Source organism: Oryx dammah, unplaced genomic scaffold (genome assembly GCF_014754425.2).
Source record: "Oryx dammah isolate SB20612 unplaced genomic scaffold, SCBI_Odam_1.1 HiC_scaffold_18, whole genome shotgun sequence".
NCBI classification, from domain to species: domain Eukaryota; kingdom Metazoa; phylum Chordata; class Mammalia; order Artiodactyla; family Bovidae; genus Oryx; species Oryx dammah.
The window spans coordinates 32,272,949-32,295,928 of record NW_024070202.1 but is presented as its reverse complement, the minus strand read 5'-3'; the positions used below and the strand labels follow the sequence as shown (position 1 = coordinate 32,295,928).

Genomic DNA, 22,980 nt, shown 5'->3' with positions numbered 1-22,980 from the left:
AGTTGAATTTGTGGTGATTATGTGACCAAATAAAGTATCATGTGGATCAATAAAATATGAATGTGAAAAGTAGTTGTTTCTATGAAGACTAAGGTTTAAGAAAGACTTGAAATAGCTCAAATCAAGCATGACCAAGACAATTGATAAAATCTGAGAAAACACTGCAAAATTCTAGGATTCTGTCATCAGACTTCTTGCTGAGTTATCAATTTAAGGAAATTAAGAATAAAAAATCATAGATGGTATATTATTGGTGTGACTTATGTAAGACAGATGTAGGTAAAATCAGTATTTATAGAGTTGGGCTTAGCATCAAACAGCAGATTGCTATATTTATATTACACTAAAATAAAATATTTACAATTGATAAAAACCTCCTTTAACCACTTACTACATTAATAAAATTTAAATTAGCCAACTAACTACTGTTCTGATTATGCCAGATAAGGAAACTTCTATCATTACCGTATTTTTTCTTGATTGCACTGATGGAAACCTTCAGCGCAAAATTGAACACTAGCATGTTTCTATGCAAAGAATATTTGCTCTCAGTTTCAGACACATATAGGTTAACTATTTTATTTCTAGTTTAAGAGTTTTTATAAATATAGGAATGAGTACTGAAATACAAAAGAATCTTTAGCATCTGTTGCTACGGCTTTAAGTATTTTTATATAAGTATAGCATGTTAGCGTAGTAAATTATGTTTTTTTTTAACACTGAATCATTCTGGCATTTCTAAAGTAAATCCTTGCTCCTCTTCCTATACATACAAAAAAATCATTGCTGAGGTTATTTTTCATTTTGGAAAATGCTGATACAGTATTTTATGGCTTGTTTCTGCTGAGGTTAATAGGCATCTCCCTAACCTCCTCTTAAAATATATTCCTGGAAAATATTTTAGTGAACATCTCAAGATTAAATAAGGAAAAAAGATTAAATAAGGATACTTATAACCATGCCTTTTTTCTTTATTAAAATACAAATTAAAGTTTGTTTTTTTTTTTTAATAGGAATCTCATTTCTTACCAAGACAGTTTGAAGCATCAACTTGTTCTTTCAAAAAATCAACACACATTTTCTTCACAGGTTCAATCTGGTACTGATTTGCTGCATCTAACAAGGACTGAACATTGTTGCTATTCACAGAAATTCTGTAAATAAGGTGAAATGAATATTAATTTCCTACAATTTATTGTTTAAATAATGCTGCTTTAAAATGTATCCTACTGGCCCCTAAAATTAAACAAAAAATCAAGATTTTTCAGCCTTTGATCTAGTATAGCATAGGATCCTCAAACCCCACCCCTACCACCCTTATAGTTTTTCATTCTGAAGAATGTGGAACACACCAACTTGTTATAATAATACTTTGCTATGGCAGATCCTGACCTTACTTCTCCATAACAGAAATGATCCTTCATAGCAGAAATGATCCCTAACTTACCTAGCTGTATAAGCAAATTCCACAAGTTGTTCAATAATGTCAGGTTCGGCATCTTTGAGCTCCACTTCAAAGGACTTTGATTCAAGCATGTTAGCTAATACAAAGAGAAGAAACATAAGTGTCATGAGTACTTCCATGAGTCTAACTGAAGAACCAGATCATTCTAGGCTGTGTTAAATGTTACAGAAAAATAGAATGACAGACACCTCTCTGAAAGAAAATACCCTAGGAAAGCCTACCCAGCACTCCCCTATAATAAATGCAAATTAATTCTCCATACTTGAGATGTGCCTTAAAATATTAGTCAATTAGTGTACTTAAAAAAAAAAAGGCCAAGTAAACAGAAAGACATAAATCTAGATTTAGTATTTCCCCAACTCCTAAATTAACTTGGTAGCATTCTCTTAAATTGCTATGGGAAAAATGCTTCTGATACTGCTGGAACAGACCTATAAAAACCATGACAATTAAATATACATAGTCAGCTTTCAACAGCAAGGCTCTCATTCTTCCCCAAAACCCTGGTAGGTAGCCAGGGCATTAAAGAGAAAACTTGAGGCAAATATATTATATAACTTGATCAAGCTCATAAGCAGTACTAAGTAGAAGAACCAGGACTCGGACCCAATTCTCAACTCCAAAATATGTGGGGTTTTTTTAGTATATTTCATTTTTCATTTTATTTCATTTAACTTGCTAGATAAAAGGCCATAAGACTATCTGCTCCTTTGCCTTTTCATCTGAGATTAAGAAAGAAACCCAGTATTCAACTAGAAGCTACATATTCATTAATAAACACTTAGAGGCCTTTGGGGCTAACAAAAGGACAGCTCTCCTCCGAGCAGTCACCACCGTGACCACTCTTCAATCTCTTCACCGTTCTATGGCCTTATGTGCTTTTAAAACTGGCATATTAAATATGAAAATGACATATTTCCATTTAGACCTCACCTAAATCTCATAGAAAAAATATTGTGTTTTATCTTCAGATACTTACTTGTGAACATTAAGTTAAAAAAATGACTGGCTGCAGCAAGGACAACACGATGAGCAGGTATCTTTCTTTCCTGGACCATAAGGATCACATCACACAGTGTTTTCTAATCAAGAGAGAAATAAATACAATTTAAAAGGGCTCAATGGGAATGGCTAGGCAAAGGAAAAAACAGGTGCTGACCAAATGCTTTATCTCTATTTTCCATTTAAATCCACTATTTCCCCAGCACAGATCTTGTTTATAGTGTAAAATCTATTTACGAAGGACTTACAGAGTTGCTGTCATGAGTCTGGTGTATCAAAATCTGGCACTAAAGCTCCCAATAGTCAGGAAGAAAAAAAAAAAAGATCTTTAAAATCAGGAAAAAAAAGTACTAACCTTTGGGGGAAGCCAATTTTTTTTTTTAATCTGACACGAATTCTAAGATGTTTCTCATAGTGAGATTTTACGGGGACGTTAAATGACACTGACAATGTCCTTGGTGGTTTTTCAAACAAAACAATATACTTTTTAAAAACTGTCCTTGATAAAATGTAGAGTACACATTGCATTTTCCAAGAAAGTTGCCTTCATAGACCTAATCCGAAACAGGAACTACTCAGAACATAGAGTAGATGAACCAAGTGTCCACTGAGCACTCTTTCCTTAAATATCACTTCTCTAATATGTACTTCTGATAAGACCTGGATAGCAGCCACTTTTAAATTGTGATATCTAACCAAGGACAAATGTGTCACTGTAGGTTACTGAAAGAAGACAAACCTAGATTGTATACTTTAAAGTGTTAGGAAAATGGGGAACATTAGAGTTTAAGATTTACTTTACTTACTTAAAGATGAGTTTCAAAAAAAAAGAAATGTCTTATCAAATAAAATTTCAATTTCTTAATGAAGTTAAAGATATAATGTATAGATTTGGCTCAGAAAAAAAATATGTAGAGCACTCTCTTAGGCACTGGGAATATGAGGAAAATAATATTTTCAGAGTAACAGTACTCACAAATCTAAATAATGGCCCAATAGCTCAGAAGATATGGAATTTTGCAAATTTAGGTATTTTACTAAAACTACTCTGATAGATAAATCACTATTTCCTACATTACTATTCCACGAATAAAAACCCAAATAAGATAGTAACACTTAGAATGAGAAAAAAATGGGTCCCATTTTTTTTAGAACCCTAAAAATGGGTTCTTAGTGGGCTAAGAAATGAACAACCCCGGTGGCGCAGATGGTAAAAAAACTGCCTGCAAATGTGGGAGACCAGAGTTTGATCCCTAGTTCGGGAAGATCCCCTGGAGAAGGAAATGTCAATCTCCTCCAATATTCTTGTCTGGGGAATTACATGGATGGAGGAGCCTGGTGGGCCACAGTCCATGGGTTCACAAAGAGTCAGATACAACTGAGCGACTAACACTACTAGCAACTATAGACTATTGCTTAGACATTATATGCAGATCATAATTAAAGCCACTGTTACTCCAATAAAGTCTTACATTTTTATTTCCATTTATTTGGGGATGGGGTACAGAATAGGCATAGCTTGCAGGTGATTTTGCTGCACCACAAAATACTAGGTAGCAAAACCAAGCCAACTGTTTGGTTACCATCAAAAACAAGCTTGATCAAGTTTGCTTAAGAGGAAGAAAGAGAAAAAGACAGGGAGAAGTGAGGGAGGGAATGAAAGAAAAAAAGAGGAAGAAAGAATACCGACAGACTAACAAGCAAGTTAGACAGGAGAGGGACCTATGGCTGCTGAAGGGAAGTTCCAGAAAACGTCAAGTTAAACTGAAAAGTAGCAAAAAACCTTCCCAAGGCATACTTGGGATGGGAAATGTTAGTGTAGTGAATTAACAGACACAGAAGGAAGTCAGGGAAATCAGAGGGATCTTTGTACAATTTAGTCTTAGTCTAAGATTAATCTCTAGCTGGATATAAATGTGTACAGCAAGTGGGAGGAGGTGAAATGGGAGCAATCATTTACATCCAAATGGTATATTTATTTGACTGGACTACAACAGATTAACAGGTCCTATTCAACAAGAAATGGGACTGACCTAAAGAGAGAGTTCCCTCCTGCTATCTATCCTTGGGAAAGAGGGGTATGCACAAACAGGAAATGAGACAGAGACTCAGGAAGCTGGAGAATGAAAGCCCAAGGTGAATAAAACAGAAACTTAAAACTACCTTTTGAACAACGTATCTTCACTGGATTAAACCAAAAAACCTTGCAATTTCTGTTTATGTCCTCCCATATTTGTTAAATCTTTGTATTTATTATTTTCAGCTTTTGAATCTTAAGTCTCTTATAAAAGCATAATTTTTATGTAACCCACAAAGATAATTTTTAATAGAGTTGAACATAATCCTGTTTATCACTAATAACTTAATTTCATTTTACATATGCTACTTTTTAAATGCTATTTATTATTTCCTTGCTATCTTCATTTTTTTAACTGTCAGTTGTTATTTTGGTCACATATTCTTCGCTTTTTTTCCTCTTTCAGGGACTTATATAGAGATCTGTCAAGTATTTGCAAACTCAGTCCAGCAGGGTATTGTTCTGGGCATGCAAGAAGGGTTCAAGAACAATATATCTATTAATGTAATTCATCATACTGATGGGTTAAAAGAGAAATTTTTCACGTAGAAAAGGTTCAATATATGACAAAAGGGTGTGTGATAATATTAAAAATTCATTTCCTGAGATTCTTCAATAAAGAAAATGATGTGTCTGTCTGCTTAAGATCATTCATCAGAATCAACAGCAAACATCACATTTAATAGTGAAACAGAAGAGGCATTCTCATTCAAGTTTGAAATATATATATACACATATACACACATCCTGTCACATTTTCCTGGAATTTTTAGCCATATCAGTTCAGAAATAAACATAAATCAATTTAACACTATTAGAACTTATACTGAAAGTCAGTAAGGTGGCTAGACAAAGAAGATAAATATGAAAAGCCAATTAGATGTGAGTAATACGCCATTAAAAAAAAACACACAAATGAGAAAAAAAATCCTAATCACAGCAGTAAGAAAATAATTAAATATCGAGAAATAAACCTAAGCAATGTGAGGGATCTACATTAATGGGAATTTGGCATATGATAAAGATACCATTTCAAGTATGTGATGAGGAGGTGGGGCACAGGTAACGGTTAAGGCAGTGAAATTATTTTGCTTGATACTGTTAACAATGGATATATGTCCTTATACATCTGTCAAAACCACAGAATGTAGAAAGAATGAACTCTAAGATACACTATTGTTAAAAATGTAACAAGGCCTCATCCATTTTAACAAATGCCTCACACTTAGACAAGATGTTAATAAGAGGGGAAACTGGGGCAGGGGGATGAAAGGGGTAAATGCAAACTACTTTCCGCTCAATTTTTCTGTTAAAACTGCTCTAAAAAAAGTTTAATTTAAAAAAGGTGGTGAAAGATTTGATAACTGACAAAATGGTATTGGAGTGGCTGTTACCAATTTATGAGAAAATAAATAATAGTTTTCTCTCTCAAAGTGCTCTCTCTTCCTCTGGTGACGGTAAGTACTGGGAAGGAAGTCTCAGACCTTTTCTCCATCCGTCGCTGGTGGAAGAGTGACTGCAGGATGAGCAAGAGCATGGCAGAGGTCACGGACCACACACAGCCAGGTTTCCCAGCTCATTCTTCCAGGAATCTGCTCCCCAAGCAGAACTGAATTCACTGGGACAGGCTTGCCTCCGTCTATGGCAGGAGAGGACTGTTGCCATTCCTCAGCTGCTCTGCCTTAGATTGGGTGGGAAAGTTTTCAGTTAAGGGGGAGAAGAGGAAGAAGCCTCTTTATGCTCAAGTCAAGGCCATGCTCACTAGTCTGTCATCACCCTTAATTTGTCTCTTGTGTCTATTTCTGAAATATTTAGAACCAGAAGAAGAGGGTCCCTCAAGCCACTATGGATAGACACTCAAACCAAGGCAAATAGCAACTCTGGGGCTGCTTTAGGGTTTGCAGGTATTAGGCACTTTTGTGGGGAAAGTCCTTTGGCTTGAAAAGACTCCCCTCAAAACTCCCCTAAAGGCAAGCATTTTAGACATACGTTTGTGGAATGACCTTTCGCTCTCTTTAAGTAGTTGCCAGACAGGACTGCAAAAAGGCACTTTAGGTTCCTGTAAATTCCACAGCATTGCATGAGGTTCTAGCTCTCGGCAGTATGTGTTGGCGTTAGGAGAAGGCATGCAAGCAGCAGTCCCAAGTTCTATTCTTCACTGTATCCCAAGGAGAGGACTGAGGAATGACTAACCTTTGGATTTATGTGGCTTGTCAACAAGGTTCTGCAATCAGTCCCTCCCAGCGTGAATTCAAGTTGACCCTGGGTACAGATCCCTGGGTAGACTGTAGATTCAACTATAGTTGGGTGGTGGATTTAAATCACTGAAAGGATAAATGAAAATGGAACCCTTATTACACAGGAATAAATCATCATTTTGGATTGAGATTTACTAGAAAAGCCTCAGGGAAGCCCAGAAAAGCCTTAACAAAGCAATAATAAACCCAAAGGTTAAGAGAAAAAAATAATTTACATGACTTTAGAAATCTTTGTTCAGAAAAGCAAGAAAAACAGCACTGGGCTTAAATACATGTATAATCAGGATAAGGCAAGTGGGAAAGTAAAAGAAAAACATAGGAACACACCTAGATTAATAAAGGAGATTTCCTTCCTTAAGGGAAATATATGACAAACTCAGTCAAACAGCTTTGAAAAGAAAAGCAGATAAATTTTGGTGCAACTGATCTTTAAAAGATGAGATTAGAGGGGAAAACAGGTTACTTTTGTTGTTATTTATTCAGTGAAGGTGATGTGGACCAAAGAGATACATAACAAAGGAAGAAAGAATTCAGGAGCAGACTAAACAATCTCTCTCAGAAAAAAGTTTGACCTAGGAATTTTTTATAAGATTTCTTTTAAAGCTAAAGGTAAGAAATCAAACACACAATTAAAGGACTGCCCTTGAAAGACTGGGGCAGTTATAGTAGGTGATTACAGTAAGTTCAGATTGATTTGAAAAGGGGAAATGAAGATCAGCAGTAAAGTATCGCATGCATTATTAAATAATCTCCAAGGTGATCTGGCAAGAAGACAGGAATGGTAAACGCTCTAGTGAAACATATTGGCGAAGTTTCTGGAAATTAAGACTACGGGAGAGTACAAGGTCACATTAACGGGAGCCAAATAATTCAGACCTGTTAGACGCTGGGCTTCCCCATAATTAAAATTACCTTACTGAGGGTGGTTAAGGGTTGGCAGTAAACCTAACACAGACCTCTTATATTTTCTACCATGGCAATGTCTATAGACTTTGAAAGGCACTAGCAGAAGAAATAGGTTAGCAAAACATCTGGGGCTAAAATGAAAAGGAAAAGAGGCATTTGATCTAAGCAATGTTAGCTCTACAGGATAGGAAAGTATTCAACTTAAACAGGTTAGCAACTCAGTTGGGGTTGTCTGGAAGGAACAAATGGACACAAAGACACCACCCACTTTGACACAAATAGGAAACAGAAAGGAATGTGTCTGCTATCACCAAGTTTTCCAGGCCTGGCAAACAAAAGATGAAGAAGAAAGGCAAGGTTTCGAGGAGCACGCTGTAAAGGGCCACAGGCCTTAGAAGAGTCTGTTAAAGGTTACACTCCAGCTGAGACAAACGGAGGGGAAAAAAAGAAAAGGCTCTTCCATGAACTAAGATTAATACATAGAAGGAGACTGGATCACTCTGCTGTACACTTGAAACTACACCATAGAGTAACTATACTTCAATGTATTTTATACACATATATATATGAATATATAAGGAATTTCACAGCAGGTGAGGACTGTAACGAGGACACAAAGGTGCAAAACAACCAGGAGAATCAGAACTGTGGAGGATTCAAGGCCACAAACTGCTCTGCACAACCGCCCGTTAGGAATGTGAATCCCTCTCCTCCCAAACAGGAGAGAAGACTTTGTCACTAGACAAAACTCAACTATTTTGGCACCGAGTTGCCAGGAACACAAGGTTCAAATAAGAAAATGAAAATTAATCTTAAACGTGCAGGATGGACCACAAGGAGAAAAGAGACTCCAGCAGAGTCAGCAGCTGAGAAACTCCACTGGCAAATTTCCATGGAAAACAATGTATCCTATGCCAACAAAGCATTATTATGCATAGATGAAATTCCTTCTCCAGGAAACAGTGTGCCCATTAGTCTCCTGATCAAAGTGATTCCTCCAGGCTGAGTTTAGTCTTAGGGTCTATCAATTACAGACAGCTGACAAAAGCTAGCAATCTGTCGAAATCAAAAGCCAAGATTTTTCTTTGAAAACTGTTTCACCAGAAACAAAGTTTCTGCTCTGATTTTGGCTGGTAACAATAACAGTGGGTTAGGACCATATAGTATTATGTCAACATCTTTACTATTTATTGAGAGATGGGAGAGTGCTTGTACAGTTTCAAGCTTGTGGGGATGGGGGTGACACTATGCTAATCCTAAGAGTCCTGGAGACCCTCTGCCATACTGAAAACATGACAGAAACTACTTTGAAATTGGAGATGTTCTGGAAGTGCTCAATTAACAGTCTATTCCGATGGAAGACAGCCTACACTGAAGGTGCTGAAGAAGTTAATCCTGACTTGACCTTAACACTTAAGTGAATGCCTTATGGCTGACACTCAGCAGCATAAGAAAATAGGGAGAGCAGACTTTTGCCTTTCAACTGCTTTAACTGACAGGGAGATTATAGATGTGGGAATTCAACAATAAGGGGGTTCATAACAGGGAGACTTCGGGGATTTTGTTGCTAGTATGGAATTAGACTGGCATTTGTTCACTGCAGACAGTCTAGAGAGCTATGAATGACATCTTGGCTGAGAACAATTTGAGATGAGAAATAGAAGTGGCCTTCCAAGTCTAGAGTTAACAGATATCTACCCATTCCACACCTTTCTGCATTCCATAGCTTTCTGGAGTAAAAAAATTAAATAACTTCCTGAACTGTACTTCAGAGGCTACACAAAGGAAGAGTCAATTGATAGAGGATGCCTTGTCAGCATCTGAGACAGAACAAAGCACCCCCTGTGCCAGGAACAGAGCACCTGGAAGATAAAGCAAACCTGGGAATACGAACTCACAGTGCTGTGTCCAGTTAACGTCTGTGAAGAGGGCCGGTGCCTGGTTCAGCGCTCTAAGATCTCAACTCAGGGAGTTTATCTGAAGATCAACAGCCAAATGAGACATAATACAACACCCTAGTGACAGATGAGCAACTACCTGGTAATCCCCCATAGGCAGTGCTTCTCTAGTGAAATAAAGTTGGAAGACGAGGCTTTGCTTGAGAAGAACACCTTGTAAATTCCAATAATCTAAATTTTATAATCTGAATATTCATGTGTCCTGCAAGGGGGGCAGTGGGGAAGATGGCTGGGCCCAAGTCCAGCACACCGAGTCCACCGTAAGACACATCTTACCTGTCCTATTGAGCAGATGGGGAACTCAAGCAGAAGTATGTGAGGAATCTCATCATTAATAAAACAGCAATGTCTTTTGTTCTAATTTAATTTTACTAGCAACCTCACTCTTGTTGGGTAAAATTAGGAAGAGAGATGTGAACTCAAGATACCTTGCGCCTTTCCTTTGAGAGAAGTACGATCAGAAATATTCTGTTCTCAGTACCACATAGACACAGAGAGACAGACACATGCAGTTTACTCTTTTTTCTGGGAAAAACCTTGGATGAGTGGTTTTCAAAGCTTTTTCTTTAAGCAGCTGAATCCATTTTCAAATGATTTGATTTCATTTAATTTGTATAGACAGAGTGGTTTCTAGCCAGAACTAGCCTGGCAACCAAGGTGTGGCAGAGGCTCCCCTCACTAATATGCTTAATGATTCATTTACAAAACTTGTCTCTCGTCTCAGCAATCAGTCCTTCTGGAGGTGGGTTCTGGCAGCAGTTTAGAAATTTGGGGACCCAGAAAAAGAATCATTGCATCAAGTGATAAGACAGCATTTCCACAGAGTTCAAAGTCAAAACTGTGACCTGGCCATTTTGGCCTCCGTGTGCCACTGGGTAAAAAGTTACTACAGTGGGGTAGGTGCCTGATTCTGGCCGTCAAGAAAAAAAATTGTTGTTCTTCTCCATGAGACAAAAGATGACTGGAACTCAAGGGACCCCCACTGGACTCCTTCTGGTTGTTGGGAGAGACAATCCTCTATGGTTCTCGAGTTCCTGGACATGCCAAGAATGCAAGGTTCTGTCGCTTTTTATCCAAGCCCCCATTTCTCAGGGTTTTGTTGGCAGAAAGTGACCATGACAGCGAGACAACGTCTCCCTTCCAGGATGAAAAGCAAGCCTGTCTATGGTTTGCTATAAAATTGGCAGATTCCTTAAACTCAGTGTTCATCTCTTAGCTCCAACGCAAACCCACTGTGTGTGTGATATCCATCCAGGCCCCCCCCCCACGTCACCCTCATGGTACTTCTGGGGCAAGGGGAACTGGTGCATACACGCTGACGCTGGGGACGCTGTGCAGCGACTGGCCAAGTCTGCTGCCCCTGACCTAAGAGTCTCGTGTCTTCTGCCAGCATCCATCCAACAGTAACAGGCTAACGCAGTCAGCTTTTAAGTAACATAAAATCAGATCCCAGAGGTAACACTGATGCTGCCAAATGTCATGGTAAATGTTAGTGTAAGACTAAAGTAGTCCTATACAGGGAAGTCTGAAGGTTCAAGATACCTAGGAAGAAAAGATCAGGTCATCACCCCACCAGGTAAAGAAACTTGAGGGGTTGGCTAAAGACAAAGAATAGGATGGCCAGTGAAGAAAGAAGTCACAAATACAACAATTAATAAACCATGATAAACAATGAACGTGGCTTCTACTTTTTTTCTTTTTTATAAAATATTTACATAATAGTTGCCCTTCCCCTCTAAGATCATATAAACCATCAATTATCATATATAGCCCTTAGGATCTTAAAGTGACTTAGAAGGAATGGATATCACTAAGTGATCTTGGAGTTAGACACTATAAGTGAAAAAAAATTCTGGTGGTATATATACATATTTTTAGTTATAGGAATGAGAATAAGAGCATGCATGTTTGTATTGGACAGCCTAAGGTAGAGGTCATAGTGGGTATCTGTGGATTCTGGCATTCTAGCTTCCAATTTCCCCTTCCTCTTAGAACTCCAAACTCTCATTTCTGGGGGAAAAAATCCTCATTATGAACTATCCTGGAGAGAGGGCAATTCTCTGAACCTGCCTCTCATTATGGAACTCGTAAGTCAGACAGTTCTTCTATTCAGTCCTTAGCAAAGACCTAATCTGGCAAACAATCAAAGGCCAGCCAATTAGACATCTACTTCCAGAATTTTGAAACCCGAGTGAATGATGGAACGATAGGGCAGAGTGTGGGAGATGGAGAAGTCTTTATGGGGGCATGAGCTAGTCGTCAAGACTGTCCCTGCATTGTAACCTTGGCTCTGGGGTTTTTGCAGCCTAGTTACCAAAGAATCCCTTGTTCCCCCTGTTTGCCAGGCCTGCTCAGCTTCCAGCCTGCAGTGAATGCAGTAAGCTCCCAAAAGTCTCTAGACAGAAACTCCCTCAGTCTCTTGATTCCAAACATACCCACCTACACACTTACCAACCCTCTTTTCCTTCCTAGTCCTATGAAAGGGGGACCATCCTCCTTCCTCCATGAGGTTACTCACCTTTAATTCGGACTTCATCTCAGGAATTATCTATCAACTACCCATTCTGTCTCATAAGAACTCAACCTCTCCATCTCAACTGAATTCTTCCTACTAGTTTTTAAACACACATACATCTCCCATTTAAACAAATAACATCAAAAGCCTTCATCTGACTCCCTCTCTCTGTTTAGGATCAAATTTCTCAATAAACCCCTCTTTGTTATTACATCCTACAAGCATTTTTAGTTCTTATCTTACTGACTTCTCATAGGCTTCAAAATTTGCCATCTTTGTTCTGAAACAATTTCTTCTCTGTGTCTCAAAACTCTCACTTTCCTCCTACTCTTCTGGCCATTCCTTTTTTGTTTTCCTTACAGGCTCATTCCCCATCCAGCCTTTATCCTAGTCTCTTAACTCTCCACAGCTTCAGTGAAGTTATCTTCCATCTGCAGGTAATTCATAAATTCATATTTTTAACCCACAATTCTCCAGACCTGTCAACTCAGATACCTCAATGTCTCAGCAGCACTGTGAACCAATTAAAATGCAAATTACCTTCTCCTCAAAGCCTTAGTCCAAAAAATAAAAGCTGTGGTCCATTTTTAGTATCTCCTCTCTTAGTAAACAGTGTCATGATCCATTTAGTTATGCTCTTGCCTGGAAAATCCCATGGACAGAGGAGCCTGGTAGGCTGCGGTCCATGGGGTCGCGAAGACTGAGCGACTTCCCTTTCACTTTTCACTGTCATGCACTGGAGAAGGAAATGGCAACCCACTCCAGTGTTCTTGCCTGGAGAATCCCAGGGACGGGGGATCCTGGTGGGCTGCCGTCTATGGGGTCACACAGAGTCTGACACGACTGAAGTGACTTAGCAGCTAGAACCCTGGGGATCGTGAATGACATCCTGTACAGAAGTCTTCAGCATTCAATCAATCACCACCTTCACAAAAGCAAAAAAAAGCAGCCAACTTTTATTGAGAACTTATGCATTATCAGGTCCTGTTTTAAGTTATCTTGATTATCTAATTTAGTCATCACAACCACACAGGATGGTTATTATGCCTAACCTGTTGATCTTACCTCCTAAATCTCTTGAATATATCACCTTTGCTGAAGCTCCAATACTTTGGCCACCTGATACGAAGAGCCGACTCACTGGAAAATACCCTGATGCTGGGAAAGATTGAGAGTAAAAGGAGAAGGGGGCGCCAGAGGATGAGATGGTTAGACAGCATCACTGACTCAATCAATGGACACGAGTTTGAGCAAACTCTAGAAGACAGTGAAGGACAAGGAAGCCTGGTGTGCTGCAGTCCATGGGGTTGCAAAGAGCTGGACAAGACTTAGTGGCTGAACAACAACTTCACTGATATTGCTGTTGCTGCTCTCACCTCTGTCCAAAGGACCATCTCACTGGGAACTTCTGTTTGGTCAGCAACTACTGAGTTAATTCACTTATTTCACAGAGCAGTCAATCATCTCTGTCAAAAGAAAACCTGATAACACCTCTTCCTCCTCTCACAGATATATTTGAAAGGGTATCAGAGAAAAGGCAACACCCACTAACTTGACTTATGCGGCTGTGCCCGGGGAGATCTCTAGCAACGTGTCCATTTTCATCTTTCACCGTCCTCCCGCCACGTTCTGTGCTCCAGCCTCACTGGCCTTTTACCAGTCTCTGGTACCTGCCATTTTATGTTAAGTAAGTCTCACACAATGGATTCTCAACAGATATTCACCTGAACGGATGAGTTAAAAAGCCAAACTGAAACAGGGGAATAGATAACCAGTGAGCCAAAGAAGGAGAGAGGTATTTACAGGGAACTACTGAGACGAAGAATAAGTGGGTTGGTTTCTTGGTTGGTTTACAAGCTAGAAAGGTTAAAACATGCCTAAATGCTGACAGTAGAATCCAGCAGAGAAGTTAATGATGCCTAACAAGGATAGAGTAATCAACGGTGCAGCAACTTTTCTGATTAGACTAGTACTGAGAAAGTCAAGGCCCAGATGGAAGTACTAGCTTTCAATGGCCTTAGTCACTGTAGCAGAATTTTTTAAAAGTGCCAAAACAAGTTTACAGATTTGGTGGTAGAAAGATGAAAGATAGATAGTTCCAGACTAATGGCTTATATTTATTTGTGATGGCAAAAGAGGGATGATCTACTGAAAGTGAGGATACAGGGTTCAGGTTAGAGGAAAACAGTAAAATAAATAGGTAAGTGGGATTGCTCACAAGTAAGCAGTACTGCCAGGCCAGGTGAGGTCAGGACTCACCCGGTGGAGGGCTGCCCCGTAATGGGATATTCTTCAGCTGTGCTTGGAAGCCTTGCACAAAGGTGAACAGTCATCAATGCTGTTTGCCCAAAGTATGTGAAAAAAAGGACAGAGGGCCAAGAAAGCTTGGGACACTGAAAAGAGAGCAAAGAGAGAGATATATCTCCTAAACCAGACAGACAAAAAGAGAAAATTGAGAAGAGTTAAGGATAGGGAGGTCTGGATAATAGGGAGTTGTCAATGGGCGTTGTTATGAAAATTCAATGAGAAAAACCTGTAAAACACTTTGCAGAATGGCTGTTATATCCAAAGTAAGTGCTTGAGAAGTGTTTCTATTATTGAGGATTTGATGCAGAAGGCTTAGATCATTGCAGGAGACCCTAAGGATTACCGACGTGTAATAACTGACAGTCTTGGAGAAGTGAGCATACAGAGGGTGAGTTATTTTAATAATAGTTAGTAAGAGAACTGAGGTGACGGCTCAGCAAGCATCCAGTCCTCAAAATTAGCTTTGCAGTTCTCTCACTTCACTCCCAACGAGGCTTTAACATAAGCTCTTACATTCTAATTATTCTTTAATTCATTTAACCTGAGGAAACTGAACTATAGTGGTACTCAAAGTTCTCAAAACATCTCTCAATTGATAAGGATCTTCCGGACTGCATTAACAAACAGCATCAGCACTGGATACCTGCAGTAGTAACTAATGACCCTACCCTGCTTTGAAGAGCCCCTTTCTAGTAACAGATAATGTGAACCTAAACAAAAAGTTGGAAAAATGACAAGGCAGTCCACCAAATAAAATAAGATGCTACTATACAGCCACTCGGAGAAGGCAATGGCACCCCACTCCAGTACTCTTGCCTGGCAAATCCCATGGACGGAGGAGTCCGGTAGGCTGCAGTCCACAGGGTCGTGAGGAGTCGGACATGACTGAGCAACTTCACTTTCACTTTTCACTTTCATGCATTGGGGAAGGAAATGGCAACCCACTCCAGTGTTCTTGCCTGGACAATCCCAGGGACGGGGGAGCCTGGTGGGCTGCCGTCTCTGGGGTCACACAGAGTTGGACACGACTCTGAAGTGACTTAGCAGCAGCAGCAGCAGCATACAGCCACTAGAAGGGCTAATGTCATAGAGACTGATGATACCAAGTGTTGGCTAAGACAGAGCAAAAGCCTCTGTCATACAGAACTGGCTGAAGTGTGAACTGGCACAACTTCAGAAATTGTACCCCTATACCGAGTAAAGCTGAATGTAGCCTACCTTGTGACTCAGCAACTCCATTCTTGGGTATTTCCCAACAAAGGCACATGTGTACATATCAAAAGACATGTACAAAAATGTTCCAAGTAGTACTAGTTTTAATAATCCCAAATACCCAACATGATAGAAGGGATAAACTGTGGTGTGCTCACGCAATGTTCATGCAAGTTTGTATGTATGCAAACTACATACAATGCAGAAAGACTAGAGCAACAAATGACAATATATATACATTTCCCAAACAAAATGTGAGCTTTAAGAAACCAAGACACATGAATATATGCTCTATGATTCCATGTATGCAAGTTCAAAAGCAGGAAAAGCAAATCTGTGGCAGCAGAAATTAGAATAGTGGTTACCTTTGAGGAGGCAGCAACTGAGAAGGGCATAACAGGGAGACCTCTGGTGTGTTAGTCATGTTCTTTTTCTTGGAGGGGGTATGTTCATTTTGCAATAATTCTTTGAGCTGCACATTTATGATCTGGATCCTTTTTGTGAATCTTACACTTCATTGTCAAGTTTACTTAAAAACAGGAGGCCAGAAATGACTGAAAGGATAATGGAAGAAAAGGCTTCACAGGAAGCTGAGGCTGCTGGCTCAGCAGCATCCCCTTTCACCACTACATATAGATTGACTGCAGTGTCACAGAGAGACGAAATGACCTAAATCCTATTGTCTAAGACCACAGAACTACTTAATGATAGAGCAGGAATTGGGATTCAGGAATTCTAAGTTCACAGTGCTCTTCAATTCTTGTAGGGATGTTTCTGGGTGTGTATAGAAGGGCCCTTGTCATCCCATCTTCAAAGTAATGAGGACATAAGGGGATACAAAAAATAGTAATAACACAAAAGTATTCACCAGAGAACAATGACAATTTAAAAACTGGTCCTCACTCCAACATTCCTCCTCTACTTTACACTAGCTTCTCCTCTGCCACTTCCCATCAACTGTCCTTGTCAGTCCTTGGTGAGCCTCTTCTGTATTATGTCAAATAGGACAATACGTGTACAACGTAAATCAACTGCAAAAGTCAAACCACACATCTTAACAAAAGATGCAGGATTCCAAGAAGTTGGTAAAAATGCTACTGGAGAACTGTTAGCAAAGCCATCGACAAAAAGCAGAAACTGGCAGATTAAGGCCATTGTGGAAGAAATTCCTGATGGCTCATCCAGCGTCCATTTTTCCCTTCCCACTCAGTAACAGAATCCTGCTACTTTAGTATTCTGTATTTCTATTGTAACAATAAATAGATGCTAATATTGCTTAAGGCTAAGTCTAAAAAGTGGTTATGAATCAATTTTAAACCCCCAAAGCTAAACATAGTCTCAGACAATCCCCTGCTTCTCAAGCAGACATTTGATACTCCAGCCCAGTTGCACCCTATCTACAGAATGAGGCAATGCTTCACAATGCTATAGTCTACATATGAAAAAAATGCATTTGGGGGAATGGGAGGGTTGTTGGAAACAAATCTGGGCGCTAGTCAACTAGGGTTCATTTACCTTTTAGAGGCAGACACTAGTTAAATGCATCAATAATGTGAAGTCAGCGGTGTCGTAAACATAAAAAAGGTTCACATGAAAGGAACATGAATGTATACATGTAAATTTATGCATGAAAGTTACATAAAATATTGAATTCAGGTATTCACAGCTACTTCAGCCCAAAGACCAGGAAAGATTTAAATGCACTCCCACTACCATCTACTGCACTCATGCACAATGTCAGGAGCTAATGAACAAAAACAAGATGCCAGCAGAGTTTGCTTAAAGACACCAGCAATTATTATCTTCAAAAAAAAATCCTGAAATTCCTCTATTACTGTCCATATTCCCATCAGAACAGAAACGGTAGGAAAGGGGGCAGGGCACAACCTTTAAAAGGGTGGCACAGCCACACGACATGACAAAAACTGGTTAAAACCAACTTGGTCCAAGATGGTGGAAGATTCGACTTCCAGTGGACCTTGAGCCTCATCACACACTTACTGTAATGCATTAGCACAAACTAAATGACACACCCACCAGTGCCCTGACTCTTCTGAGGTTAACCATAAAAGGCCAAAAAGTGGGTGATGGCCCAGTTCCCAGAAATCTCTGCCCCTTTCCGAAACCGTTGGAATAATCTTCCCACTCGTTAGCCTATGAAATTATCCAGCCCAGGAAAACTAACCATATCAAGGTGCATTCTCAGGTACTGAGACAGACTGCATTCTGTCTATGGGTTGTGCATCTCTAAATAAATCCACTTCTTACCTGTCACTTCACTGAATTCCTTCCACCATAAGACAAAGATACTGAGCTTTGGGAATTCCCTGGAGGCCAAGAGGTTAGGACTCGGCTTTCACTGCTGGGGGCGCTGGTTCAATTCCTACCTGAGGAACTAATCCTACAAACCCGCAGGAAAAAAGAAACCGACATTCAATAAAGTCCGGAGACCAGCTGTATGCTCTCAATTAAATTCAAGTCCCAATCTGGTTTGTGCAGTTTCAGCACCACCAAATGAGCAAGCTAGGTTTTGCAGTTACACTCACATCCTGCTTTTGTCATGAAAAACAGGACCACAGACACAAAACTGAAACATTCCCACAGATCTCCCTGGACGCACATTTCTACAAACAAAGCTTCCAGGATGAGGAAAATGACCAAGCGACTTTTCTGGTCTAAGAGGCATTCATAAACAAACAGATTCTCTGGTCTACATTCTTTGGCGTTAAAACCCGTTCTTTTCACAACCCACCTTTCGCCGACGTGCCGAAGACTGTCACTAAAACGCCACACATCAAAGACAGAACAAAGACTCCTCTTAAATAACAGAGGCGCAAGGGGCCCTTAATGGATGGCACGGAATTTATCCACTACTGTTTCTGCTCTAAATTAACACGTACAGGAGACTCTGCCTTCTCCTAGCTCCACCCCGGTAACACAGAAGGGAGGCGGGGATCCTTATTTAAGAGGAGCTGATGTCAGGGCCAGCAATGCTTCTCCCTTCCTCGAGGGCTTCGGTTTGGGCTGTGCCAACGGGATTCTTCGCACGAGATCTCACGGCATCTAAAAACGGCTGGCCAATGGAGGGATGCTCGGCTCACAAAGAGATAACTAGGGCACAGCTGTTATACAACCGATAACCCGACGCCGGACGCCAGCCCGAGAGGTCCCCTAGGAGTCTGACCTGGGAGCCACAGCATCGGCGGACAACGAGGCACTTCTGCTGGAGAGCTGTTTAACGCGACCCTCCACCAGCAGCTGCTTCGCCGGCGTGCGAAAATGCAAGGAAGGGCGAGGACAGAGGAAGAAGAGGGTCGCTATCCACGGGGCGCGGGTTTCAGCCGGGTCCGTCAGGGGCCCAAGCCCCAGACCACCTCCCCCACGCCGACGGTCACTCCCACAGAGGCGGTACCTGTTTCCGCATGTTATTCATGACGCCCATGAAACCTGCCAACAATTTGGCTTCCTCTCGAGCAGCAAGTTTCTTCTCGGTCTTCTTCTTGCTGCTCTTCTCTACCCCAGAGGCTGCCATCCTCCTTCGGTCAGCGCGGCTCACGCCCGGGACTCGCCGGGCCGGGCGAGGGGTTGCACTCTCCAGGCACGCTGGGGCTTGTGTTCACCAAACCACCGAGGCTGGGAGAGTGGCTGGCTGTACCACTCTGCCTGCGAAAGCGCGGGGACACCGCAGACCCTGCAGTAGGGCAAGGCCAGACGACCCGCTCAGAAAACCGCTGTAAGGCGATGTAGTCGCTGGGCTGCGTCTCCAGCAGAACCGGAGCCCGGAGGAGGAGCCTGCGCACTTAGCTCGAGGGGGCGGGGCCGCTATGAAGGAGTGGGGGGCGGGGTCTAGCGTCAGAGCCGCGCGCCGCTCCGAGCGGCTGGAGGCCGGGTGCCGAACGTCTTTTCCGTGCGCCGGCTGTTTTGGTTTCTAGCTGGTCCGGAGTTGCGCGTTCCTTTCCCTTTGCCCAAGACAGGTTTTACAAATTTGGCTGACGTGGCGAGATTATCTTTGGGGGATAATTGGGTGATAGAAGGCATTAAAGAGCGTCCCGTTAGCGTAAACTCCGTAAGGACCAGCGTCGGTGTTTCTTCACTGCCGTATCAGAAGATGACATGCTGTAGGCGCTCAATATTAAATGGGAGAAAACCACCATGTACTGCAAGTTAAGGTTTATTGCATGGAGAATAAGGTTTATTGCTTGGGAGCCATAAAGCAAGGATACACAGTCCCCATTGGTGTTTCCCTGATGTGGAATGTCTGCCTGCTTAGGCTGGTTTACTTCTCAGTGTTTGAAACCAAGATCAGGTGTCAGCTCCAGAAATCTCCGATTAGGCTTCCCCAAATAATCATAGAACTCATGAGATGCTTTTTGTAACTATAAATCATATTATTTCTAGCATATAATATCTATAAGATTATTTGAAATTTACATTTTGAAAACTTATACATATCCCTTTGATTTTCTACCTAGGTCTATATAGGAATATGGGAGAAGGAAATGGCAACCCACTCCAGTATTCTTGCCTGAAAAATCCCGTAGACAGAGGAGCCTGGTGGGCTGCTGTCCATAAGGTCGCACAGAGTCAGACACGACTGAAGCGACTTTGCATGCATGCATGCATGCATATAGGAATATATAGAAACATGTTTTAAGTAAAATAATTGACTCTATCAAAGCATTATACTTTCTCTTGATTAGGAGAAAGCAATACAGTATAATTCAAATGAAAGAGCAAGTGGCTTATAAGGCCCTCCAAAAACAAACAAAAATCTAAGCAAAAAAAAAAAAAGCTTTAAAAAAGGGAGTTTCCCGGTGGTCCGTGGTTATGACTGTGCTTCCACTGCTTCCACCTGGGGTGCTGGTTGGATTCCTGGTGGAGGAAGGTGCAGCCAAAAAAAAAAAAAAATTCTAAGCATTCTTAGAAAATAATAAGACATTTATACCTCTGTGTACCTTATAACTTTTTTTAATCTAAATGTTCTTGGATCTTCTGTTTTAACTAGTCAAGACAGTCATCCTTGAGTATTTGCAGGTTGGGTCCAGAAGCTGTTGGGGATACCAAAATCCACAAATGCTCAGAATCCCATAATGAACCCTCCCTATCCATGGTTCTGCAACAGGTGATTCAACCAATTGTGGATCATGTAGTACTGCATGTACTTATTAAAATAAAAATCACTGTGTCAGTACTCAGTTCAGACCCCTGTTGTTAAAGAATCATCTGTAATTTGAGACTTTAGAGTGGACTCTGACAATATAAACCATTTATCCCCTAATGGAGTTAGAGGAAAATTTTGTTTACTTTATTAAATGACCTAGAATAGTGAAGAATGAGTATATTTAAACTTTTTTTTTTTTAACTGAAAGGAAGTGGAAACCTGTCTTCTTACTCTAAGGCCTTGGAAGACACCAAGGATCCTGGATTCAAAGGCAGAAATGTAGGCGACAAGGAATAGCATCCTCTCTACCTGATGTCGGAAAAAGTCCTTTCACATATTGCAGAATACGGAACACTAAAGGTCATGGAAGAGCCTTAGGATTCAAAGCTTAAAGAGACCATGAAAGTTATATAGCACAGAGGTTAGGCAGAAGGCTTGCCTGGATGCAAAGTCAAGTATGCCACTCTCTAGACTACCAACTTTGAACAAGTTGCTTAACCTCTCTTGTGTTTAAGTCTCCTTATCTGTAAAAATAAAACTTACCATGGAACTGTTATAAGGTTTGCAAAAATACTTACGTTGTGGGAAAGGGAATACCTTCCAGGGCCCGAAAGGGGGCGCTTGTCTAACACTTGGAAATAAATTGTCTGAGGAGTCGCGTGTGCTGACAAAGCAAGAGATTTTATTGGGGTACCTGGGTGGAGAGCAGTAGGGTAAGGGAAGCCAGGAGAACACGTGGCTCACAGTCTCAGGTTTTATGGTGATGGGGTTAGTTTCCCGGTTGTCTTTGGCCAATCATTCTGACTCAGAATCCTTCCTGGTGGTGCGTGCATTGCTCAGCCAAGATGGATGTCAGCGAGAAGGATTCTGGGAGGTCACAGTGGTGTCTCCTTTTGACCTTTCCCGAACTTTTCCAGCTGGTGGGGCTTCCCTGGTGTCTCACATGGCTTCCCTGGTGGCTCAGATGATAAAGAATCTGCCTGCAATGCAAGAGACCCAGGTTCGATCGCTGGGTCAGGAAGATCCCTGGAGAAGGGAATGGCCACCCACTTCAGTATTGTTGCTAGAGAATTTTCTGTGGACAGAGAAGCCTGGAGGGCTACAATGGGGTCACAAAGAGTTAGACACGACTGAGTGACTTTCACTTCAGTTTCCTGGTTGGTGGTGGATTATTACTTCCATGTTCATTACCAGGACCTCCTGTTGTAAAATAATTAATGCAAATGGTTACTATGGTGCCTGGCCAGGGTGGGTGGTTTTAGTCAGTGTGCTTCTTGTAACACTTAGTTTGGTGCCAGAGCAAGGCAAAGAGTATCACTTTACTGAGTTGACGATATTAACTATTGTTATTTAATCCAGAAATTTCCTAAAATGTGTTCCTCAGAAACCAGTTCTATAAACCATCCCCCTCCTCTCTCCTGAAATAGGATCCCTGGGAATACTACTTTGGGAAACAAGTAATGTGTCCTTCTCAGAGAAAAATCTCAAGTATACTTGTATGTTAAGTGTTTGGAAATGACTTATCCCTATTGCTTGAAACTTGATTAGGTATAATTTGCTGTTGTAGATGACATTTTGAGGTTTCTTAGCTTTTCTAAATGTCTGAAAACCTCCTTTGTTTCTTTTGTAAAGATTAACTAATGAATGGAGGGCTCATTCACCGGGAGGGAAGAATCCCAGGCAGACCAGAAAACTGACTTCAGTCTTAGAGACGTTGGAATCACTATCTGAAAAAGAACTTTAAATCTGGATCATTGTTGCCAGCCAAAAATCTTTGCCTTCTCTGCCCACCGAGGCCAAATGAAAAATGTGGAGACAGAGTTTGAAGAAATAGAAAGATGGCTTTTATTCTCAGCCTGCAGAGAAGGGAATACAGTAGACTCATGCCTCAAGAACTGTGCTCCCCCTCCACGAGGAGTCTAGGGGCTTATATAAGGCAAGGGCTCGCATTCAGGATCAGTGATGAGGAGCAAAGGTGACAGGATCTTGATTACTTCCTCTTGCATTGTTTCAGAGATAGTCATAAACTGATGTCAGTAACCAGGTATCTGATTCTGGCAGTTCAGTGGCTCTGTGACCTCCTTTAGGATATGTAACTTTAAGGGGAAGGGTGTTGTAA

At 40.9% G+C, this 22,980-nt stretch overlaps 1 protein-coding gene across 2 annotated transcripts in view; it reads right to left on the bottom strand.

Annotated features, from left to right (window-relative positions):
• KLHL7 (kelch like family member 7) overlaps nucleotides 1-19,908 on the bottom strand; it is a 55,068-nt gene extending 35,160 nt beyond the window's left edge. The window contains exons 1-5 of one of the 2 annotated variants that reach the window (XM_040260657.1): nucleotides 19,113-19,908; nucleotides 6,738-6,868; nucleotides 2,445-2,547; nucleotides 1,448-1,541; nucleotides 1,030-1,154 (exon numbers count right to left, since the gene is read on the bottom strand). In XM_040260657.1, the coding sequence (XP_040116591.1) occupies nucleotides 1,030-1,154; nucleotides 1,448-1,541; nucleotides 2,445-2,523 (298 nt within the window). In that variant the 5' untranslated portion in view covers nucleotides 2,524-2,547; nucleotides 6,738-6,868; nucleotides 19,113-19,908. The remainder of the gene's footprint in view (nucleotides 1-1,029; nucleotides 1,155-1,447; nucleotides 1,542-2,444; nucleotides 2,548-6,737; nucleotides 6,869-19,112) is intronic. The other variant, XM_040260656.1, reaches the window with a different exon arrangement.
• Nucleotides 19,909-22,980: the final 3,072 nt, after the last annotated feature.